Below are 19,304 nucleotides of genomic sequence, written 5' to 3'. Positions count from 1 at the left end.
CCTAGCAGGGGGGCGTGAAGGCAGAAGGGAGGCGGCAACACAGAGCCTGGCCTTGCCCCCATCCCCGGGCCTGACATCAACTCAGCTCCACCCGTCGGGGGCCGGCGAGGGGCTTCCCCAGGCCACTCTGCTCATCGTGATGTGGCGACCTGGGCTCTGCTCATCTCTAAGCTCAACTTACAGGTGGAGAAGGAGCCATGGCAGGACGGCACGCAAGGCGCTGGGAATCTGCCCAAAGGAAAAGGTTTCTCCCACATGCAGAGAAGTGTTGGCAGCATGGCCCAGGTTCCGGCGGCCTCACCTCTCAGGTGCTAAGGCATTTTCTTAGTGGGCAGCATGGGACCAAGAGCGCAGATCCAAGGGCCTCATAAAAGCTTGTGTGCTTCGTGTTGATTATTCTCTATCTAATACAGCAATTTGGCCAGGTGCAGGGGCTCACATCTGTCATCTCAACACATTGGGGGCCCAGGGTGGGAGGATGGCTTGAAACCAGGAGTTAGCAACCAGCCTGGCCAACAAAGCAAGACTTTGCCTCTACAAAAAATAAAACAAATTAGCCAGGTGTGGTGGCATGCACCTGTAGTCCCAGCCCTTCAGGAGGCCGAGGCAGGAGGATCCCTGGAGCCCAGGAGTTTGAGGCTGCAGTGAGCTATGATGGCACCACTGCACTCCAGCCTGGGCAACAGAGCAAGATCCTGTCTCAAAAAGTATATATAAACATTTAAAAAGCAGTTGGTTCCTACTACCTGCTGGACCCCACCCTGTGCTCAAGAAAGGAGAGGAGGTTCATCCAGTCCCCACTGTTCATCGGTTTAGCAGCCTGGTACTGAAGCTCAGGCTTCCCCTTTCTGGATAAGGCCAAACCATGGACCAGAAGTCCCCAAGAGTAAGGGACTCACTTCCCCTGGTGAGTGACCACGAACCCCACTGACTGTAGCCACCGTCTGACTCTTTGCGGTAAACTCTGACTCCCAGATTCTAAATGAGCTAGGACTTGAGGCTTGGTGGAGGGACATGGCCTACTCAGACCGGGAGGCAAATCTGAGAGGCACCAGAGGCATCCTCTGCTCCTTTAGGAAGAACAAGTGGGGGACACAGCCCTCAATGTGGGGTCAAATCTTGATCTCAGGCAACTGTATTAGCAACCACCACCCATAGGTGCCCTGTCACAATGGGTTATTAGGAAGCTGGACCTAAAAGGCCACCTGGTCCCAGCAGAAACATCCTGGAGGCAACATCTGAATGGTCCAGTCTAATCCCACAAGTCTACAAATGGAGCCGAAGCCAATGGCCGCAGAGCCACTGTGACCACCAACCTCAGCGCCTGAGGTCGGCCTGGCTCTGGGACGCCCACGCAGGGCCCATGGCTACGCAAACTGGGACAAAACAGGGCACAAGTCCCCCAGGCACTGTCTGGGACCTGTAGCTCTTCCCTTGGGAAGAGCACACGAGAATTCCAGGATGGAGCCCCAGGTTGCCCGGTAGGGAGCAACGCTCTCGCCAAGCATCAGCCCGCCCTTTGTGAGAGGAGAGGAGAAGCCACAGGCTGGGAAGTGAGAGTTCCCAAGGGTTCCGCCTCTGATTCAGAAACACCAGCTCTCACGTCTAGGCTTGATCTTTCCACCTGGGGATTTGAAATGTTGGTTCTAACCATTTCTGAGCAACCTGAGAACGCCTAACTCCCTGAAGAAGGGAGACCTCAGTTTCCCCCCACCATGTTTTCTGAACCCCAGATCTCCTCCCAGCTGTCTAAAAATGTTCACCTTGTAGAATGTGGATGGACAGAAGGATTCTGACAAACTGTGAGGCTGACAATCGGAGGTTGTTGTGAAACCATTTCAACCTGCGCTGCCCTGGATGGGTGCTGGGCCCCCTCTACCGAGGTGTGGAGCCTGGTCATTTGCTATTAGCGAGCCCCTGAGAACAGCTGTGCAGAACGCCTCAGGGTTGCTATCATCCTTCATTAGGACCACAGGTGTGGTGCATGGAAGCCCTGCCTAGCTCCTCTCGAAGGCCCTGGGCTGTCCGTCCTTTCTGTTCTGAACCCACCAGGGGCAGAGGGAAAGCGGACATTCCAGCAATAGTGACGGCAGCACTCTTGGAATGGGCCCACCCCAGAGCCAGGGTCCAGGTGGACAGTGAGAATGGGGCCAGTGCTGAGGACAGCGGCTTGCTTTCCCCCAGAAACAGGAGGCCCAGTGTTTGTCAGATAGACAGCCTCAGACAGGGTGGCTCTGCTGAGTCCCCAGTGGCTTCTGTAAGAACTTCTATGAGCTTGGGGGGTCTCCCACGTGGACTCAATGAGCATGAGGCCTTGAATGCAGGAATGTACATTGACGACAGAACCCACTGAACGGGCCAGGCACGGTGGCTCATGCCGGTAATCCCAGCACTTTGGGAGGCCAAGGTGGGCGGATCACCTGAGGTCAGGAGTTCAAGACCAGCCTGGCCAACATGGCGAAATCCCATACTCTATTAAAAAGACAAAAATAAGCGGGGTATGGAGGCATGCACCTGTAATTCCAGCAACTCGGGAGGCTGAGGCAGGAGAATCACTTGAACCCAGGAGGCAGAGGTTGCAGTGAGCTGAGATTGTGCCACTGCACTCCAGCCTGGGCGACAGAGTGAGACTCCGTCTCAAAAATAAAAGAACCCACTGAACGTCAGTGACCAGCATCCTCAAAAGCTCACTGTCCCCCACAAAGCCAGAGACTTGAAAAGCTGGTGCCCCACACATACTTATGCAGGGGGCGATGGGCGAGCGGCTCTGCTGATAGCCTTTGGCGCAGCGGTTGCAGGTGATACCCGTCACGCCGTCCTTACAGGGACACTGGCCGGTGGTCTGGTTGCAGGTTTTGCCAGCGGCACCCACGGGGTGGCAATCACAGGCTGCAGAGAACACAAAATGGGAGGGTCAGACAAGGGGGAAGGGGCCAGTGCATCCCCCCCAGAACCCTCCCTACCCAGGGGTGCCTCCATGGACCCTGCCCTAGAGGAAGAGCAGCAAGGAGAGCAGGCCCAGCCAAGCCCAAACGCACTCCGCACTCCGGAAGCTCTGACACTGGCCACCCGCCTACCTGGAAACGGGGACTGAAAACTAAAATGGACCGACCTGAAGAGACTGCTTTGGCAGCAGGAAAGTGAAGTGCGGGAGCCCTTTGGAAGCCCAGGAGGAAGGCTTTCAAATACCTTCTCGGGAAGGCAGAGCCCGCAGCCCTGATCACACCTGGGTGGAGGAGTCAGGATTTGAGGGTACACCTTCCCTTGACAGGGTCAGCCTATGCGTTTTCACTCTGTCCTCGACCAGCTCCCCGCCCCCAAGTTTTCTTGCCGACCCAGGGCGTGGGAGGAGTGGGGTTTGAGGCCTGATGAAGCTCTGGGGTTTGCCACGTTAGAGGGAGTCACAGGGACGGGTGGCTCCCCCAGCTGCTGCCCCCCACCCCTGACCCTGCTTTGCAGTCAGGCAGCCAAGGCAGCCTTCTGAATCACAAAACCCATACACTGTAGCACTAGAAAGGGTCACAGTGATCATTTAGTTTAAAGGCTTGATTAAATGTGCAAACAAAGACAGGAGAGGTAAAGGAAACTCCCAGAGCCTTACAGGAAGGGAACAGCCAGGCTGGGAGGTGAAGCAAGGCTGGGATTCTCAGGCCAGCAACTACGGCTCCACAGAGCAGGCCCCCCACTTTCCTCCTGGGCTTGAAAGGGTGGAGAGGTAGGGTTGCCCACCCCGTCATGCTTCACGGAGGCTCTGTCGCTGTGTCCTAAGGAGCCAATTCCAGTAAGAGAGTAGCCACAGGACCTCAGGAGGATGTCCCACCAACACACATGCTCCGGGCATAGAACAGCTATACCTGTAGGCACAGGACGCCAGCGTTCCCTGCTAAGTCCTGCCTCCCTGAAGCTAGGCAATGGCCTCAGAGCGGTGGGGAAGGGGAAGACCGAAGGAAGGAGGCAAATGTCCTGCCCACACCCCGCCCAGGAGGCTGGAGGTGGGGAGTCGTCTGCAGCAAGGTGTCCTGCAGCAATTCCAGGTGTCCTCTGGTGGCTACTAACGTGTTCCTCCTCCAAAAGGAGGAAAACAACCAAGAATGCAGGTGAGAGCAGTTTAAAGGAGCCAGATTAGAACTTCCCAGCAAGCACTGCTGGGCATGAGCACGGGAGTCCGTGGCTCAAAACGTGGCCTCTCCCAGCCCAGCTGGCCTCGGGCCCAGGAGTGGCCAATGAGGATAATTAGGAAGAGGAGGGAGGAAAGAAAGTGGAAAGGAGAAGAATGTGAGGAACTGTTTGTTGAAGTTGTGTCTGGACATGCAAAAGCTCCTGGAATCACTTGGAGTGACAGTTCTGGGACTGGGGGTGCCCCTGTCAGGTGGGAGGAGGGTGGGGGCACAGGCCCTGGCACAGGGGCAGCCTACAGGGCTCCCTGCCTGTGAGGCAGATGGAACTGCTCCAGTCTCACTACTACTTCTCATAGAAGGCCTTTTTTCTTTTTTTTTTTCTTTTGAGATGGAGTTTCACTCTTGTTGCCCAGGCTAGAGTGCAATGGCACGATCTCGGCTCACTGCAACCTCCACCTCTTGGGTTCAAACGATTCACCTGCCTCAGCTTCCCGAGTAGCTGGGATTACAGGTGCCCACCATCACGCCCAGCTAATTTGGCTAATTTTTTTGTATTTTCAGTAGAGACAGGGTTTCACTACGTTAGGCAGGCTGGTCTCGAACTCCTGACCTCAGGTGATCTGCCTGCCTCGGCCTCCCAAAGTGCTGGGATTACAGGCGTGAGTCACCGCACCCAGCTGGAAGTAATGCCTTTTGCTAGGAAATCGTCTTAGATGTACCCTAAATTCAAGTTCATTCTCTGTTGTTTGTCTTTTTCACTCAACAGTAAGAAAAGATCCAGCCTTGACGTCCCATGGAGGCAATGTGGAGGAGGAGGAGGGGAGGCTGGAAATGGCCTCTGACCTTTCCCTATGGCCTCTTCAATTCGTCCATGGTAGGAAGGGAGATGGAGCATGGGCAGTGCCTCTAAGTCGGCCATGCAAACGCAAAGGGCCACAGCACAGGCTCCTACCGCCTTCGAAGCACCTCAAGGCGTGAGCATCAGGGGCTCAGGCCAGCTGACCTCCCTTAGCCAGCTGGTAATCCTAAGATTCATGCCAAGACATTCTCCCCTCCGAGCTGATGGAACACAGCTGTGGACCAGTAACTTCTGGATCCTTGGACTTGGCTGAAGGGAGGTCACCAAAGCTTGCTCGATCACTGCACGTTCAGAGCCACGTCACACGTGGACACCACCATTGGCCCAGGTGGTCTTTATCTTGGCAGCGGCTGATCCAGAGCGGACTCTGGGTGGAGTCAGGATGGTGCATTGTTCTGCCCCACGGCCCCTGACAGCTGGTGACCTGCTCAGCTGCCTGGGCTGGCACCAGCCGAGGTCTGGTGGAGTGAGGGCCGTCCTGGGTAACGGCAGGGCCACTGTGTCGCCTGTGTGCAGCAGGCACTTCCTAAGGACCCACCCTTTGGTTCAACACAAGCTGATGCTTGCTGCTAATGTGTTCCTCCTCCAAAAGGACCAAACCATTTCCAAATCACTCCAAATCGCTCTCCTAAAATTTTGCAAGAATCTGACCTGTCTGTCTGGTTTATGGAGGCAGCAGGCTGACTTGTGTTTCCACACCAGCACATCATTGTTCTAGGAAGGGAGGCAATCAGGGTCCTAAAGGGTCTGCCCAGGGCAGAGTATTCTTCAGCAGTACCCCGTGCAACTCCTGCAAACTCCTTAACACAGCCACACTCTCTCATACGCGTCGAATCCCTTGGTCCTCGCAACAGCCCTCTGAAATGTGCATGACGGCACAGAGGAGACCACGGACCGGCAAAGAAAACTGCAGGAGAAGGCCAGGGGCCATGCAGAGAGGCAGAAAGGGCCTGGATCTCTGAGGGAACCACCCTTTCTAAATAGCCCCCTTTGTATTTCTTGTTCTGCAAGGAGAAATAAGCTCCTATCTTATAATACGAAGTGGGTTTTCTGTTACCCGTACCCAATGCAATCCTAACAGACTTGCCTGGAATTCATTCTCAATCCCCAGCCAAAAGACCCCAAAGTAAGATCTTTTCCTAAAAATTCACCAATCGAGATGGCCCCCATTATACCCTCTGTGCAAAGGGTGAGTTTCAAGGTGTAGGCAGAGTTGACAGATGACAATGCCACACTATGGCCTGGAAAGGGAGAATCTGACTGGCTGAGGCCAAGGGAAGGGTCAGGCCCTGGCCCTGAGGAAGAGAAGGTCAAAGTCACCTCGCTGTAGCCCCTTGACCCTGAAATACACACAGACACAGACACATCAAAGTTCCTACTAGGCCGGGCGTGGTGGCTCACACCTATAATCCCAGCACTTTGGGAGGCCCAGGTGGGCGGATCACGAGGTCAGGAGATCAAGACCATTTTGGCTAACACAGTGAAACCCTGTCTCTACTAAAAATACAAAAAATTAGCCAGGCGTGGTGGCGGGCACCTGTAGTCCCAGCTACTCAGGAGGCTGAGGCAGGAGAATGGCATGAACCCGGGAGGCGGAGCTTGCAGTGAGCTGAGATCACGCCACTGCACTCCAGCCTGGGCGACAGAGCAAGACTCCATCTCAAAAAAAAAAAAAAAAAAAAAAAGTTCCTACTAACACAGAGGGACTCACGCATATTCCCAGAAACACACAGATACAAGCAGACTCCTACTAAATCTCCCTCCCTCTCTCTCATCTACACACACTGACTCACAAACACACAGATTCTTATCTACAAACTCACCCCCACACAGACATATACTCAGATCCACAAAGCTACACACACAGACACAGACACACACGAGGCAGGGAAGGGGAGGTGTGGAGTGAGCTGGGGAGAAGGTGGAAGTTAGGTGAGTGGATGTCTTTTCCTTTGCAGGGGAGGGGGCGCTCCAGTGAAGGAGACAAAGAGAGAGCCTCCCTGATTCCTCTGAGAATGTGCTCTGGGTCAGAATATCTTCCACTACAGGAAGCCGCTGGGTGGCTCCCATGTCCCTGGAAGTCAGCCACTTTTTTCAGAGGTCGGTCAATCCCTTCCATGGCAGGTCACCCCGTGTGCACGGAGCAGGCAGCACCTGGTCATGGGAAACAATGTACCCGGGGATTTTTTCCATAAAGAGAAAGGTGAGGCCAGACGGAAGCCCAGGTCCCTGAGAATGTGGCAGGATCAGGTTTCCCATGAACACGGCAGGCTGGAGAGCCTCCCAGTGAAGCAGAGAACCCAGGCGGTCCTTGCTCTGGGTCATGAGACAGGGACAGACAGCTCAGGTGACCCAGGTGCTTTCAGACAGGTAAGAGGGGATCCGGGTCTGGCCCCCACCCTCCCAGTGAGCCTGGGTTAGTGCCTTTCTCTCTCTGGACCACCGGTGGCTCATCTGTAAGGATGGGGGTCTCCCTCTAAAGTCCCACTGAAGTGACTTACAACTTAACAGGCTAAGGTTTTTGTCTAACTGCTGGGTCCAAAGGAACCGGGGTGGCAGCGCTCACCCTTTGACCATTGCCCCTCCTGCTGCCGTTCCTCAGTGTCTTGGCAAGAGGCCAGGGGAAAGGGCTCCTGTTCCTGGGCACAGCAGGCCTTCTGTACACCCCTACTGCTGGCCCTGCCTGCACCGGCACCCGCCTGCATGGTGGCAGAATCTTGTGGAGATTTGGTTTGTCGGTGAAGAGAGGGGGTACCTAAGGACTTCTGAGAGCCCTGGCAAAGCTGACCTGGATGGCAGGTGCTTCTCATCCTCAGCTTCTTGTGCCCAAGTAGCTGCCTTTCCTCGCTCCCTCTGACACTCTCTGAAGGGATCACTGAGGCTCCTGGGCTCTGCCAGGGAGGACACGTACTCCTGAGCCTGGCACCCTCTCCACTGAAGCACATGCCGAGGCATGTCTGTCCTGGGCTCCTATCCAGAGGTCTGGCTGCTTTTCCTGAGGACTCTGGCTCCAGGGACTCTTGGGGTCAGGTAGAATCTTCAAATGGCAGCAGTCCAAGGCCATGTGCCCATGGAGGACAGGAAAGCCAGCTTGGCATGCGCCCCTCTGGAGCAGCTTCAGGTAGGACAGGGGAGACAAGGACAGCCCCAGCCTCCACCCTCACTTCAGATACCACCACGGCCACCACCCAGGCCTCTGGCCAGTCTTGAAGTTCAGCTCCTGGCCTGACCTTGTGCTGTAGGCTAAACTGTGTCCTCCCTGCCACACACATGCTGATGTGGAAGCTCTAATCCCCAGTACCTCAAAGTGGGATGTATTTGGAAAGAGGGGCTTTAAAGAGCTTATTAATTTAAACTGAGGTCACTGGGGTGGACCCTGATCCAACATGACTGGTGTCCTTATTAGAAGAGGACATTCATCAGGACACAGATGAGTGCAGTGGAAAGACCGTGTGAAGACACAGGGAGAAGACGGTCATTTGCAAGCCAAGGAGAGAGGCCTGGAGCAGATGTTTCTCGGAACAAAACCAGCCCTGCTGACACCTTGGTCTTGGACTTCCACCCTCCAGAACTATGAGACATAAACTTCTGTTGTTTAAGCCAATCAGTCCGAGGCACTCTGCAGCCTGTGCTGACTAACACACCTGTGTGGAGCCTCAGGTAAGCATCTTCTTCTCCAGGACCCTCCCAGGCCTGTCCTGTACTCATGAGAAGGAAGACTGCCCCACCTCTCCACCAATGAACTCTTTCATCCCCTGGCTCCCTGTGGAAGTCACCACCTTTGTGGGAGGAGGAAAACCTTCTCCATGGTAGGCCATGTCTCTGAGGGCCCCCCAAACCCCCCACAGGCCAGCAGAGCAGCTCTCGGCTTCCGTGATCTCTAGAGCCCCTGCTGGCTCTGATTCTCAATAGGTCCCACGGCTCACAGATCATCTGAGGGCTGTTCTCAAAAGGGTACTGGCTGAGGCCTTGAGCAGGAAGTGCTGCAGGTCCTAACGGCCCTCGGAAGGCTGGCACGGGCTCAGAGAAGGGAGACCTGCAGTAAGAGATTCTGCCGAGCCCTGCCCCCTCAGCAGCGCCCTCCTCACCTGTACAGCATGCAGGAGATACCCTGTTCCAGTCCAGAAGAAGAAAGGGCTCACACAGCAGGTGCTGAAGGCATCCCTCCCAAAGTCTGATGGGAAACTCCCTTCCTCGTCCTCACAAGACTTCCAAGGGACAGAGGAACACAACAGACAGAGAAACCACCCTGCCCTGAGTCCCGGGACATTGCCCCAGCAGTGAATGTGGAAATCTTGTCAAGTTTCCCCAGGGAGGGGTGATCCCTGGAGCCTACTGTGAGGCTCCATGTGACTCCAAGGGGCTGCACCTGCCTATGGCCCTCCTGGGTTGCGGGGAGACAGTCTTCTCTGCTTTGAGTAGGACCAGTCTGCATAGGTGGACACCATCCACAAAGAAACTAGGGGTGGATGGGGCCCTGTGGACAGGTCCCACCACGTGGGCCTGGCTGCTCTCTGGCTGCTGTGGAGCTCAGGGAGGGCGACCGCAGCAGCACGCTTGGTGTAGTGAGGACAGTCCGCAGAGAGAGCAAGGGCCAGCATCTTCAGAGAAAAGCAGGGTCCAGAGGCTCCCCAGGTCCCCATATCTCTTGTGGGTGACAGGCCTCTTGGGGGAAGCCTGGTGGGACCCCCACTAGAGGTGACACTGGAGAGATGATATCAGGCATAAAGAGGTGTCCAGGCACCCATTTCTTCCCCACTCCCCAAAACAGGGGTGAAGGATCAGCAACCGAGAGAGGAAACACGGGAAAGCCAGCAGGGCGCTCTGGAATGGAGGGGACCTAAGGTAACGTGGCAGCGAAGACACCAGACAGGCAGAGCTTTTGGAGGTGGGGCAGACAGAGAGGCCAGGGGAGGGGAGGGAGTGCTGACCCAGGGAGACTGGTCTCTGAGTCAGTTCAGAGCTTTGAGGTATGGGAGATGGGGAACAAGGAGGCCCAAAGACGCAGTGTCGGAGAGCCCTAGGGAAGGAGTTTCTTCTTATTGCTATTATTTAATTTGCATAGAATAAAATTCACTTTTTTGGTGAATGGGTTTTTATCATGTGCATAAATTCCTTTTTTTTTTTTGAGATGTAGTTTCACTCTTGTTGCGCAGGCTGGAGTGCAATGGTGTGATCTCGGCTCACTGCAACCTCCCCGCCTTCCGGGTTCAAGTGATTCTCCTGCCTCAGCCTCCTGACCTCAGGTGATCCACCCGCCTTGGCCGCCCAAAGTGCTGGGATTACAGGCATGAGCCACCGCACCCGGCCCTCATGGTGGTTTTAACCTGCAGTTCCCTAATGACTAAGGGCGTTCCATGTATTTATTTGTGATCTGCCCGTCTTTGACTAGTGTTTTGTCCATGTTTAATTGGGTTGTTTGTTCCTTGTTGTTGAATTTTGAGAGTTGTTTACATATTTGGGATTCACGTCCTCCATCAGATGTGGGATGTGCAAGTATCTTCTCGTCTGTAGCTTGTCTTACAGAAGAAGCTTCTTAAAAGGTGAGCCTGGCCGGGGGTGGTGGCTCACACCTGTAATCTCAGCACTTTGGGAGGCCGAGGCGGGTGGATCACCTGAGGTCAAGAGTTCGAGACCAGCCTGACCAACAAGGATAAACCCCGTTTCTACTAAAAATACAAAATTAGCCAGGTGTGGTGGTGCATGCCTGTAATCCAAGCTACTCGGGAGGCTGAGGCAGGAGAATCGCTTAAACCCGTGAGGTGGAGGTTGTGGTGAGCTGAGGTCGTGCCATTGCACTCCAGCCTGGGTGACAGAGCAAAACTCCGTCTAAAAAAAAAAAAAAAGGTGGTGAGCATGATACATCAGTCAGATCACTTTTCTCCTTCCAGCCTTCCAGTGCTGAGTATGGAACCCACCTCCTCTCAGACACCAAGGAGCTAACTACCCACCCCTTTCTCCCTGTCTTCTCTTCTGACCAAAGGCCCACCAAGCCCTTTCCTGTTTCCAGACTTTGGTTCTTCCTGGAATGTTCTTCCCTCAGCTTCCTCGTGGCTGTTTTCTCCCCAAGCCCCAGGTCTCATCTCAGATGTCCTGTTCACAGGAAGCCCCTCCAGGGCCACCTCATAGTGCAGCTTGACCAGTTACTCTCTCCTTCCACCCAGCTGCTTTCCTCCATGTAACTCACCACAATCCGTCATTATCTTCCTTTTTCTTCTTTTCTTTCAACTTTGAGAGTTGTTTACATATTTGGGATTCAAGTCCTCCATCAGATGTGGGATATGCAAGTATCTTCTCCTCATCTGTAGCTTCTTAAAAGGTGAGCCCAGCCGAGCACGGTGGACCAACATGGAGAAACCCCGTTTCAACATGGAGAAACTCCCAACCTCAGGTGATCCACCCGCCTCGGCCTCCCAAAGTGTTGGGATTACAGGTGTGAGTCACCAGGCCCAGCCAAGATTTTTAAATTTAAAAAATTTGGATGCCCACCCTCCTGGTTTTCATCAAGAGAATCATAAAAACTATTTAAATTCATTGATGATCAATCTCTCTCTTCTTTATTGTCAACTTCCCATCAAAAAGCAAGCCCAAGGGCCCGTGTCTAGCACGCAATAAGCGCTACACAAACATATGCTGAATCAAATGAACAAACAATCTTGTTGCTCATCTGGATGCAACTCAGGCCAATCTGCCGTCCTTTCCTGGTGGGGGGAGAGGGGGGCATTTTGTAGCCCCTTGCACATCTGGAGGAACGAATGAGGAGGCAGTCGGGACGACAGTCCCCTCACATCCTAGGTCATCTGCAATCTAATGCCCCTGCACTCTCCACTCTTACATTCTCTGTGTTAAGGAGGGAGGGAGGATTGCTGAAATCTGAAGATAATCCCCAAACGTCATTTCAGCTGTCTGTGTCAACCTCCTCCGAAGCTATGCTTTCCTTTGTCCCCGCAGTTGCTAATGAGGCACAAAAGAATTAATGTTCCAAGTTGCACAACCTCTCCTTTCCCTGCCACTTTCGGATCAAGGTGCAGATGGCAGGAAGTGGAGGGGGGAGAGGAGTCCCATAATCCCAAACTGGGTTATTTGACACTTCGTGATCTAGTTAACTATAGTCATCCTGCACCTGTTTTACAGCCAAGGAGAAAAGCACAGATCTTACAAATGATTCCGTGTGTGTGTGTGTGTGTGTGTGTGTGTCACGCAAGCTTGGGGCAGGAAGGTAGGGCTGTATGACACAGTGGGGGAGGAGCAGGAACCTGGGTTCTGTGTCTGTGCCACAAGTGAGGCGGCTCAGGCCAGCTCAGGCCTCCCATCAGCCCTAAGTCCCAGTCCAATCAAGGAGTCCCTCAGATGCAGTCTGGTCTTTCTTGGCACTTCCAGAGCCAAATCTGGATGTGCACAGCCCGCCCCCACCTCTCTCTGCTGGGTCTCCACAAGCAGCTGTCAGGCACATCTCTGCCCTTCGACTTGCCATCTTTGCTCCCAAAGCATGGAAATCCTTTATTGAGAGTGTGCAACAGCATTAGGGCCAATCCTCGGGGCCCCGCCCAGTCCCGTGGGAATTGGCTGCCAAGTCCACACCGGGGCTGAGCCCTTCAAACAAGAGGGGCCGGTTCTCCCGAGGGCCACCACTCACAGAAAGAACTAAAGCAACCAGAGAGTCAAAGGAAGCGTCTCTGCTTTGTGTGTGTGCCGACAATGGCAGTGGGTTCTAGTTTTTCTGTTTTCCCTGACTTGCACAAACAATCCTAAGAGCTGCCATGTGTGGAATGCATGCTGCATGCCAGGACGTCCTCCACATCATCTCATTTGATCTGCACCATAGCCCTAGGAGGGAGGAAGGGCTATGATCCCCATTTGCAGATAAGAAAGCGGAGGCTCCCAAGAGTAAGTGTCTTGCCTCCAGAAGTGGAACCTGGACTCTGGTCTGAATAACTCCAAGTTCCATGCTTTTCAAAGCTCTGCATCCCAAACCTGTTTACTACCCCCGTGCCACCCGTCCCCGGCCCCACGAGTGCTCTCCTGGCAACAAAAGCCTGAAAGACACTATTTCCTCAAGTAAAATTCCCTTAATGTTCTGGCCAAACCCAGAACTTTCGTTAACGTGGGGAGCTCAATAATCAGGAGCCTTTTCTGCTCAAACACAGGAACCCCTGGAAATCCTCCAGGAATTTCTTTTTCTTTTTTTGTTCTTTTTATTTATTTATTTTTTCTGAGACGGTGTCTCGCTCTGTAGCCCAGGCTGGAGTGCAGTGGCGTGATCTCAGCTCACTGCAACCTCTGCCCCCCTCAAGCGATTCTCCTGCCTCAGCCTCCTGAATAGCTGGGATTACAGGCACGCGCCACCACGCCAGGCTAATTTTTGTATTTTTAGTAGACGGGGTTTCACCACGTTGCCCAGGCTAGTGTTGAATTCCTCATCTCAGGTGATCCACCCACCTTGTCCTCCCAAAGTGCGGGGATTATAGGTGTGAGCCACCACGCCTAGCCAATCCTCCAGGAATTTCTATGTGGCATCTGGAGATAAGAGTGGTCCTGAGAGATGAGACCTCCAGGGAGGTGAAAACGTGGACTGGCCAAGGACGCCCAGCGAATGAGCACAGCTGGGCCAGGAAGATTCCGTTTGGCACAGTGTGCCACATGGGCCGAGTCACAAGACCAGGGACTCTTTTCATCTATAAAGCCTGCAATAAAACCACCTCCACCTAATTTCCTGGCTCTACCAGCTCTTCTGAGTCACCAGATCACACACTTCACTGCTACAAAGAATCGTCCTATTGTATCCTTCCGTTCTCCTAAGACCTTGACTACTTAAGAAGCAGGTGGAATGTGGAATGTCAAAGCTGGAAGGGATTCAGAGGCCAGCAGCCTGAACATAATCCCACAGATGAGGAGACTGAGGTCTCGAGAGGTCACCAGACTTATCTGATACCCTATAGACTTTGAACATGGAGCCAAATATGTAGGTAGGTTTTTGATGCCCATGTCTCCCAAGGGAAAAGATGCATCCACAGAGATGATAGTTGGAGTGAAACTCTTCCAGTGGGAATTCTCTCTCCCTAATGCAGTATCTACGGTGTCAGTTTCTCCCAGAAGGTACTAATCTTACCTGGCCATAATGAAGGCCACTCCTTGCGTTGGGGTCTCCGTCCTCAAAGCTGGAGCCACTCCAGCCACTAAGTACCTTCCTGCCTGAGATGACCAACCCTTTCCCTGTACCCCCCCCCCCACAAAAAAACCATGAAAATGGAAATACAGGTAATGGAAATGTGACAAGGGACCCACATATTGAAATGGTGCCCCTGAGGCTTTTATAGGGTGGGTGGATAATGCCTTAGAGTCAGGAAAACCAAAAAGGGTGGGGGCCCGGGAACTTTGCTGTGCTGTGAATAATCCACAATTGATCAGATCTAAATATACATATTCACGCACACACATGCATGCACTATCTATCTGGCACTGAGGACTGTCTGATCTTGTGCCCTAATCAGGCTGCACTAGCTAAGCTCCCAGCCTCGCCCCGTAAGATTCTTTTTTTTTTTTTTTTTTTTTTTTTGAGATGGAGTTTCGCTCTTGTTGCCGAGGCTGGAGTGCAATGGCGCCATCTCGGCTCACTGCAGCCTCCACCTCCTGGGTTCAAGCAATTCTCGTGCCTCAGCCTCCCAAGTAGCTGGGATCACAGACATGTGCCACCACACCCGGCTAATTTTGTATTTTTAGTAGAGAGACGGGGTTTCTCCATGTTGGTCAGGCTGGTCTGAAACTCCAGACCTCAGGTGATCCACCCACCTCGGCCTCCCAAAATGTTGGAATTACAGGCATGAGCCACCACGCCCAAGGTTTTTAAATTTAAAAAATTTAAATGCCCACCCTCCCAGTTCTCATCAGGAGAATCATAAACAATATTTAAATTCACTGATGATCAATCTCTCTCCTCAAAAGAATAAACCTGGGGTCTAGGCTGCCTACAAGTCTTCCCTTAATGCCACCAAGAGCGACTCACCATCCTCATTTCTTATTCTCTGTGGTTCTCAGTGTCGGCGACACATTAGAACCTCCTGGGAAGCATTTCCAATTCCCAAGGCCCAGATCGCATCTGGACCCATTAATTAAACCAGAATTTCTGGGGGCGGGTCCAGGCGGCAGTATTTTCAAATCTCCCCAAGTGGTTCCAACACGCAGCCAAGGGTGAGACTCAGAGCCTAAGTTACAGGCAAATAATGTGACAGACAGATACTGCTGATGACGCCATACAGTGAAGGCGGAGAATCACGAATGAGAAAGTCATGATTCTTTCTCATTGGGGCGCCCCCCGCACACAGTGGCCCAGGGAAACAGAGGGGGCAAGACTGTGGTGTTCACAACCTCCTCATTCCGCAACCCTTGACTGAGCTGCCGGAAGAAATCAGGGGTGGATGGAAGTAGCAAGAATGTTCTGGCAAACATGTGAGGATGATTGTCTGCTTTTGCCCTGGCTAATTATTGCATCTTCTTGCTTGGGACTCAAGCACTTTCCTAGCCTTCATTCAACCACACGAACTCTGGGCTTGACGCGGGGAAAGACGACGAGAGAAGGAAACAGGCAGCTCAGTGAGATGGAATGCAGGCCCTTTGTACAGGGATGCTGGATGCACTGGTTAATTTCTTAATTCTCATCACAATTCCGTTCACGGGAGACTCCTGGAATGTCTTTATCCATCACAGATGGTTTGGGAAAATGATAAATTAATATTGTTATCAATGGGGGCAGGGCTGAAATGGTTAAATAGCAACGTCGTCTTCGGTTGTCTTTGCCTGCCCTAAAGAGAAAGCGCCCCCAAAGTCCGTAAAGAAGACAAATGGTAAACAAAACCTCCTGTCTTTTGACAGATTCCAAGACGAGTATCATTCACAAACAATTCAGCGGAGAAAAGGGAGAAATTTATCTCATCTGACTTTATATAGGACAACAGCTCGCACCATAACGAGGCCGTCCCAGTGCTGTGAAATCGCACTGAATAGCTGGAGAGTGCAGCCGCCTGTTCCCTGGGTACGTTTATTACAGTCCTTTGTACGCGCCAACCCTGCCAGCTCTGGTTTGCTTCTAAACCAGGGGAGGGGAGAAATAACCCAACAAATTTGTTGCTACGAAACTTCCCAAATGGGGCAACTACATAGTAACATTTGGAATCTGATGCCCTTACTCCAGGCTGTTCTTGTCTGGGTCCAGCCCTGCTCTACACTGGACAACGTCCCCTAGTCAGCCAAGTCACCAGCAAAATATGGGTGGCCTCGGCTCCCTGCCCAGGCTCTGAGAAGTCGGGTGTAAAGAGGCCCCAGAGGCTGTTCCCAAGCCAATTTGGGAGTCAAGAACCCCTGCCCTTTGCCCCTGTTCCCCTGTGAAATTCATCTGAAACAAAGCAAAGAAGTGCAGCCCTCACCTGAAGGCCTATGGTGGGGCTCTGGGAAGTCAATCTCAAAAGCTGGGGCCTACCGGCCAGACACGGTGGCTCATGCCTGTAATCCCAGCACTTTGGGAGGCCAAGGAGGACAGATCACCTGAAATCAGGAGTTCAAGACCAGCCTGGCCAACATGGTGAAACTCCGTATCTATTAAAAACACAAAAATTAGCTGGTTGTGGTGGCACGCACCTGTAATCCCAGCTACTCGGGAGGCTGAGGCAGGAGAATCACTTGACCCGGGAGACGAGGAGCTTGCAGTGAGCCAAGATTGCGCCACTGCACTCCAGCCTGGACCACAGAGCGAGGCTCCATCTCAAAAAAAAAAAAAAAAAAAAAAAAAAAAAAGGCCAGCGCCTGGGGGCAGCACCATATCTACAAAACTTCAGAAGCCTCTGAGAACAAACTGTCAAAGATCAAATACTGGGGAAAAAGTGCTTCCACCCAAGGAACCATTTCCTTGAACCATCCGGCCCTGGGAACAGAAGGCAGGAGGCGCTGTTGGTGGTGGTGATGGAAGGGGGTTGACAGGGAGACCCCTGTGTGAAGATCTCAAGGGTACACATCCCTCCGGCATCTGAGCTTCTCCTAAAGATGGTTCCCACCAAGATCTCAGGGTCTCTTTTTGGTGGGAACTGTCCCAGCTCCCGTAAGAGCTTGACACCAGGAAAGGAAAGAGCCGAAGGGAAAGATCCGGACTTTCCAGAGACGTCCTTCCTCACCAATCAGATGACTGGACCTCCTGAGTCAAATTTTTCCTCACTAATCAGAGAGCAGATATTTTCTCGCCAATCACGAAGCAGAGACCTCCGGGCAATGCTTTTTCTCACCAATCAGAAAGCAGAACCCTCAAAGTGCTGTCTTTCTCACCAATCAGGTGGCATTTTTTTTAAAGTGTAGTCTCCTGTCACCAATCAGGTGACAAGTTCCTTGAAGCACTATCTTTCTTCACCAATCAGATGGCAGTTTCCTTGAAACACTGTCATTCCTCCCCCGTCAAGAGGCACTAAGAGTCCCAGCCTTTCCTGCCACATTTCCTCAGTAGAATTTGCCTGTGTCTTTCTGAGCAGAATCCATCCGTAGGTTTTCCCGTCCTGGGACTTATTCTCCCAGGGTTCCCACCAAGGCCAATGCAGCTGATGTACAGGGCTGGGAAGGAAAACACAGCCACCTAGGCTGGCCACAGTGTTGGAAATCATAAAACAAGAACGCATTCTCATCTATTTGCATCTGACCCTCCTAGAAACCAGTAAAGGAAGGTGGGCAATAACATGCCATTCAGCCAGAGTGGCAGAGCCCCGGAGAATGGCCTGCGGGTTCCCGGGATGCTGTGGCTTCCTGACATCTCTCAGTCTGAGTGGTGAGAGGCTGCAAACAGCTCTTATCCCTACCCACAACAAGGGGTAGGTGGAGGTGACCAGGGCCCTGCCCCTTTTTACCTCTCCGGGAAACATACATTTCTAATCGGGCAGCAGAAACTGGCATGACAGGAAGTGACCAGTGCCCTTTCTCACCCAGACCTTCTCCCTCTCAGGCACAGGACTGCCCACCTGAGTGGCTGCTGTTGGTATAGTTTCTTGGCTGAACTCCCAAGAAATCTATGTGCAAGCCAGCTGTTTACAAGACCCCTGGCCTCAATTTCTTCTGTAAAAGAGAGACAGCAAACACTCTGGGCACAGGCAAAGGAGCTGGATACCTTCCAACTATGTTCTCTGAAAGCCCAGAGCCATCTCTCCCGGGGCTTGTCCTGGTCACACCTTTCTGGCATTGCAGATGTTTCTCGGGCCCCTTTGCCTGGGCCACCTTCCCATTCATTCTCCGCTCAGTCTTCTGGGGAATTCTCACCTAAAACCATGATTTTTTTAAAAACGTGGAAGCAGCCCAGCTACCTTTCTGCTCATGTTTCTCTTGGCAACCACCAGAGGCAGCCGTAAGTCCACAGACACAGAAGGACACCTTGCTTGAACTAGGGAGCCACTCTACTCATGCCTGTGCATTTGCAATCAAAGGGATTTCTCCTGGAGGAGACAGACTGGGAACCTGTTTATTTTATTTTGAGAAAAGTGTTCCACATAAGTAGGGCTGGGTTGGATTTACGAGCCCCGGGCTCAGAAGGACACCAGCTTGGTTGAAACTCTGCGGTCCTTGTTTCAAAATTCTTAATAGCTTTGGAATAAGAAGCCCCCTACTTTGTTACTTTCTTTTTTTTTTTCCAAGACGTTCTCTCCTTCTCCTCATCCCCCCTCCTCCCCCCTCCCCTCCTCCCCCCTCCCCCTCCTCCCCCTCCTCCCCCTCCTCCTCCTCCTCTTCCTCCTCTTCTTCCTCTTCCTCTTCCTCCTCCTCCTCCTCTTCTTCCTCCTCTTCTTCCTCCTCCTCTTCTTCTTCCTCCTCTTCCTCCTCCTCTTCTTTTTTCGAGACTCTCACTCCAGGCTGGAGTGCAGTGGTGCAATCTTGGCTCACTGCAACCTCCGCCTCCCGGGCTCAAGCTATTCTCCTGCCTCAGCCTCCCAAGTGGCTGGGATTACAGGCACGCACCACCATGCCCGGTTAATTTTTGTATTTTTAGTGGAGACGGGGTTTCACCATGTTGGGCAGGCTGGTCTTGAAGTCCTGACCTAGGGTGATCTGCTCATCTCGGCCTCCCAAAGTGCTGGAAGCCCCCTATTTTCATTTTGCACTGGGCCCTACAAATTATGTAGTCAGTCCTGCACACAAGTGCCCAACATCTGGTGGACTTCCTGTTAAGAAGATGACACTTTTGCTTCATCCACACGCTAAGCAGTGGCCACAGAAGGGTTTCTTTCCTGCAGCGCACCACCTGGGCCTGTCTGCCATGGCTCGGGACCCTGCCGTGTCAGAGTCTACACAAGTCCAGGTCAGGACCCCAC

At 52.8% G+C, this 19,304-nt stretch overlaps 1 protein-coding gene across 5 annotated transcripts in view; it reads right to left on the bottom strand.

The window, feature by feature from the left end:
- NTN1 (netrin 1) overlaps nt 1-19,304 on the bottom strand; it is a 248,776-nt gene that overhangs the window by 61,273 nt on the left and 168,199 nt on the right. For all 5 annotated transcript variants that reach the window (XM_008010329.3, XM_008010325.3, XM_037987319.2 and 2 more), the window contains exon 4: nt 2,740-2,889. In XM_008010329.3, the coding sequence (XP_008008520.1) occupies nt 2,740-2,889 (150 nt within the window). The remainder of the gene's footprint in view (nt 1-2,739; nt 2,890-19,304) is intronic.

This window comes from Chlorocebus sabaeus, chromosome 16, assembly GCF_047675955.1.
Source record: "Chlorocebus sabaeus isolate Y175 chromosome 16, mChlSab1.0.hap1, whole genome shotgun sequence".
Lineage (NCBI taxonomy): Eukaryota > Metazoa > Chordata > Mammalia > Primates > Cercopithecidae > Chlorocebus > Chlorocebus sabaeus.
The sequence above is the reverse complement of the archived record's forward strand: the minus strand, read 5'-3'. Positions and strand labels throughout refer to the sequence as shown.